The 3924-nt window shown below is 60.4% G+C and overlaps 1 protein-coding gene across 1 annotated transcript; it reads left to right on the top strand.

Annotated features, from left to right (window-relative positions):
* Positions 1–203: 203 nt before the first annotated feature.
* On the top strand, positions 204–1849 carry PVRIG (poliovirus receptor related immunoglobulin domain containing). The gene is given in 6 exon segments (XM_005861149.2): positions 204–323; positions 325–391; positions 475–822; positions 906–1029; positions 1126–1183; positions 1285–1849. Coding segments are annotated over 6 exon segments (972 nt in total). The 5' UTR covers positions 204–263; the 3' UTR covers positions 1600–1849.
* Positions 1850–3924: the final 2075 nt, after the last annotated feature.

Below are 3924 nucleotides of genomic sequence, written 5' to 3'. Positions count from 1 at the left end.
GTGCCCTTCCCCAAGGCCTGGGGAAGGTTGTTACCCACAGACAGGGCTGTGAAAGGAACCTGAGCCGCCTGCCCTGCTCATACTAAAGCACAGAATAGGGATAGAAAAACCTTGTCACTGTCACTTTAATTGTCCCGAGGGAGGGGGCCCACAGCCCTGAGTTCCCCAGCTGAGGTGGACTGAGAGAAGGAAGTGGAGTTGGGTTGCGGAGAGCGCTGAGCCCAGCTGCTCCTGGGCCTGCTCACACATGAAAACTTCCTGCCATGAGAGCGGAAGCACAGGTGCCGTCCCCTACACGACAGCCCCCTGAGCCTGGGCCAGAGGGGAGCCATGGGCAGGCCCCGGGCCCTGGTCCTGCTCCTGGCACTGCTGACACTCTGCATCACTGCTGGTGAGTGGGGGCTGGAGAGAAGCAGAGGCCGTGGGGATGCCGTGGAGACCCAGCCCGGGCCTTCCTATGTCTGTATTCCACAGGGACCCCTGAGGTGTGGGTGCAAGTTCAGATGGAGGCCACCAAGTCCCTGTCCTTCACTGTTCGCTGTGGATTCCTGGGATCGAGCACTATCTCTTTGGTGACTGTGAGCTGCGTGGGGGCTGATGGTGCTGGAGGGACCAAGCTGGCTGTATTGCACCCAGAATTCGGCACTCAGCAGTGGCCTCCTGCCCACCAGGCCCACTGGGAAACCAGAACCAGCGTCTCCCTTACCCTGGAAGGGTCTGAGGAGAGAAGCCTTGGTCCCAACACTACCTTCTGCTGCAAGTTCACTTCCTTCCCTGAGGGCTCCCAGGAGGCCTGTGGGAACCTCCTCGTCACAGAGCAAGGTGGGGCTGATGAGGGCTCAGGGAGGGCAGGGAGGAACTCGGGGCATCGGCCGGGGATCTGGTATGTCTCTCTTTGTGCACAGGGCTCCCTGCCCCTGCTTCAGCCCCTATTCTACGGGCTGACCTGGCCGGGATTTGGGGAATCTCAGGGGTCCTCCTCTTTGGCTGTGTCTACCTCCTCCACCTGCTGCATCGGCAGAGGCACTGGTGAGACCCAGCCCCTCCGGGCCCAGTCTAAACCCTCACATCACTGGGCTAGCGCTAGCCGTACGCTTGTTTCTGACCCTCCTAACTCTCTCCCAGGTCTGTCACGAAGCTTCAGCGGCCCCTCAGCAGCCCCCCGACACAGACACAAGCAACGGTGAGGACCAGGGATCACTTTGGAGCAGGGAACGGAGTGGGCTGGAGCTGGGGGCCTGAGGTGAAACCTCACTTGGGCCTTTTTCTCTGCTACCCCTGCAGGCAGCCAGCCAAGCCTCCCTGGCCTCTCTCCACATCCCCTACGCCACCATCTCCACCAACCACCTCTGCCAGGCAGCTATGGACACAGTCCTTCCACCCCAGCCATTGTCCAGGTGGGAGCCGACCCCCAACCACACTGCACAGCATCCTGCCCCTTGGGCACCTCTGCCAGCCTCTGCTCGCAGCAGTTTCATCTCCGTTGAGAATGGACTCTATGTTCAGGCAGGAGAGAGGCCCCCCCACACCTGTTCCAACCTCATCCCTTTCCCTGACCCTCTGGGGCCCAGAGCCATGGAGGGGCGTTTAGGAATTTAATGAGAGGGGCCCCGAGTTCACTCCACCTTCCTCCCCTCCCAGGCCTCTGGGGCCCCTTCCATTGGTGTTTGCGCCTCTTATTAAGCCTCTAATAAGTCCACACATACCCAGCCAGGGCCCACTTGCTGCGGATGTGGCCAGTGTGTGCATGAGAGGTGACAAAACCCACCCCAGGTTGTTTCCTGCTTTCAAGTCCCCAGCCCTCCCAGGTGATGTCAATAACTCCGTCAACAAAAAATGGTTTATTTGACTGGGGTCTTGGCTGGGCCTTTTCTTCTTTGGGAGCTGAAGAGGTTAGAGGCAGTTTCAACCCCTGGGAGGCAGGATCCAGGTTAGAAACAGAGGGAGGAGGCCCTGGGTACGGGAGATCTCTCCCCAACCCCCACCCCCACACCAGATAGGAGTTTCCTGGGGCTGGGGAAGCCCTGTCAGGCTGGTGGCTCCTGGCCCTGCAGACCTTGCTGAGGGTGTCTGGTGGCCCCAGCCAGGATAGTCCATGTTCAAATCCCACCATGTCCTGGGACAGCACAAGGGCTTCTGGGACTTCAACCTGAGAAAAGACCCTGTGGTCTGACGTGGTGTCCCTACAACAGGGCTCTCTGAGATGGCCTGGGGATGAAGCCCTGATACCCTCCCCTCCCCCTTCCCTCCAGAGTTGATACTCAGAGGCAAGGAGCTCATCTCATACCTGCCCACAGTAGCTTCCTCTTGCTCCTCTCCTGCTACTAGGGCACCAGGACTACTCACCACTGGCCCCTGGCAGACAGGCCCCTTCGACACAGGGACTGAACACACCCTCCCCACCCACTAACCTTCCCATCCAGGAGGTGGCTCTCCTTCCGTCAACAGGCCCAGCAGCCTGGCCTCATCACGTTTGCCACATGAGACAACGTGGTGAGAGAGCTCTGGAAGCCAAGAGGCTCCACGGGAATGTGGCAGATTCCTGTGAGGTGGGGGGACAATGCAGTCCTGGAGCCAGGCTCAGCCTACACCCCCAACCAGGGTGAATACTAGTTCCGAGGGCGGCGGGGACACCTGCCACTCGGCCTCTTCCTTGGTCTTGCATGTGAGAATCCCAGGTAGTGCGCGCTGGCAAGCTAGGAGCCACCCCCTCTGCCCCTGTCTGGCTCAGGGAGGAGGCCTGCCCAGAGGCTGTGTCCAACCACAAAATTTTCTAGCAACCAGCGTACTCTTCCAGACATGCTCGGAAGTGGCCTTCCCAGAAGCCAGGCCCGTCTAGCCACCAGCTCCACGCTGCACTAGGAGGAGGATGGACCAGACAGAGTGAGGGGGTGGCAAGGGGTCATTGGGCCTGCCTCCCTCGGCAAGCGGTCCTCCTCCTCCTCCTCCTCCTCCTCCTCCTCTGAGAAGCCCTCGGCACTGGTCTAGCCGGCTCAGGGTCCCTGCAGGGCTGGGATTTGAGGGAGAAAGGTGGGGTTGCTGCAGAGATCCCTGAGGAGGTGAGAGAGATGTCAGTGAGGGAGGGAGTAGCTCAGGGCCCAGCAGTCTCGGGATCATGTTGGGAGCAGGGACGGAGGTTTGGGGGGCAGTGAGGCTTGCAGGAAGGGAATGTTCATGGAACAAGGGGAGCTCTGAGGGACCCCAGTCCCCAGCCCAGCTCCCAGCCAGACCACTTGCCTAAAATTGAGTTGGGGGAGAGGTCCTCAGGCCTGAGCCTGTCTTCCACAAACACGCTCGGGAGGCCACAGCCAGCCTGCTCCCAGTGGCACGCAGAACCCAAACCCTGGGACCCAGGAAGTCTTCACAGCTGGCTTGCTCCCCACTGTCCTCCCCAAGTGCAGACCCAGCGGCGCTGAAGGGACCAGCTGGGAGAACCATGTGGCCCTACATCGTGGGGCTGTCGCTGGACACGGCCCAGGGGATCAGCAGTGCAGGCTCCCTTCTCAGACCCAGTCTGGGAGAACATGCGCACGATTGTCCAACAAATGTGGAAACTGAGGCCCCAGAGAGAGGGGGGACCTGCTCAAGGGGACAGGCCTGGATCGGCCCCAGCGCCTCCACAGCCAGGCATCCGGGAGGTGCTCTCAGCCGTAATCCAAGGCTTGCTCTTTGAACTGACCTGGGTTTGAAGCCCAGGGCCTGTGGGTTTAGCTAACCTCCCCGAGGCTCACTCTGCTCCCCTGGCACATATAAGGGTGATAAGGCCTGAAGGGAGTGAAGACTGTACACCAGGGCCAAGTACCAAGCAACTTGGCCCGGAGTATCTGGTTCAGGACTTACGCAGCCCCAAGGGGCAGGTATTTTCAATAAATCTAACAGACACGGAGCCTGGACAGCTGAGGAGGAGGGATGGGGCGGGGGGTT

The sequence above is a fragment of the Myotis brandtii genome, unplaced genomic scaffold (assembly GCF_000412655.1).
Source record: "Myotis brandtii unplaced genomic scaffold, ASM41265v1 scaffold1441, whole genome shotgun sequence".
In the NCBI taxonomy this organism is placed as follows: Eukaryota; Metazoa; Chordata; class Mammalia; order Chiroptera; family Vespertilionidae; genus Myotis; species Myotis brandtii.
This window is presented reverse-complemented; position numbering and strand designations above follow the sequence as displayed.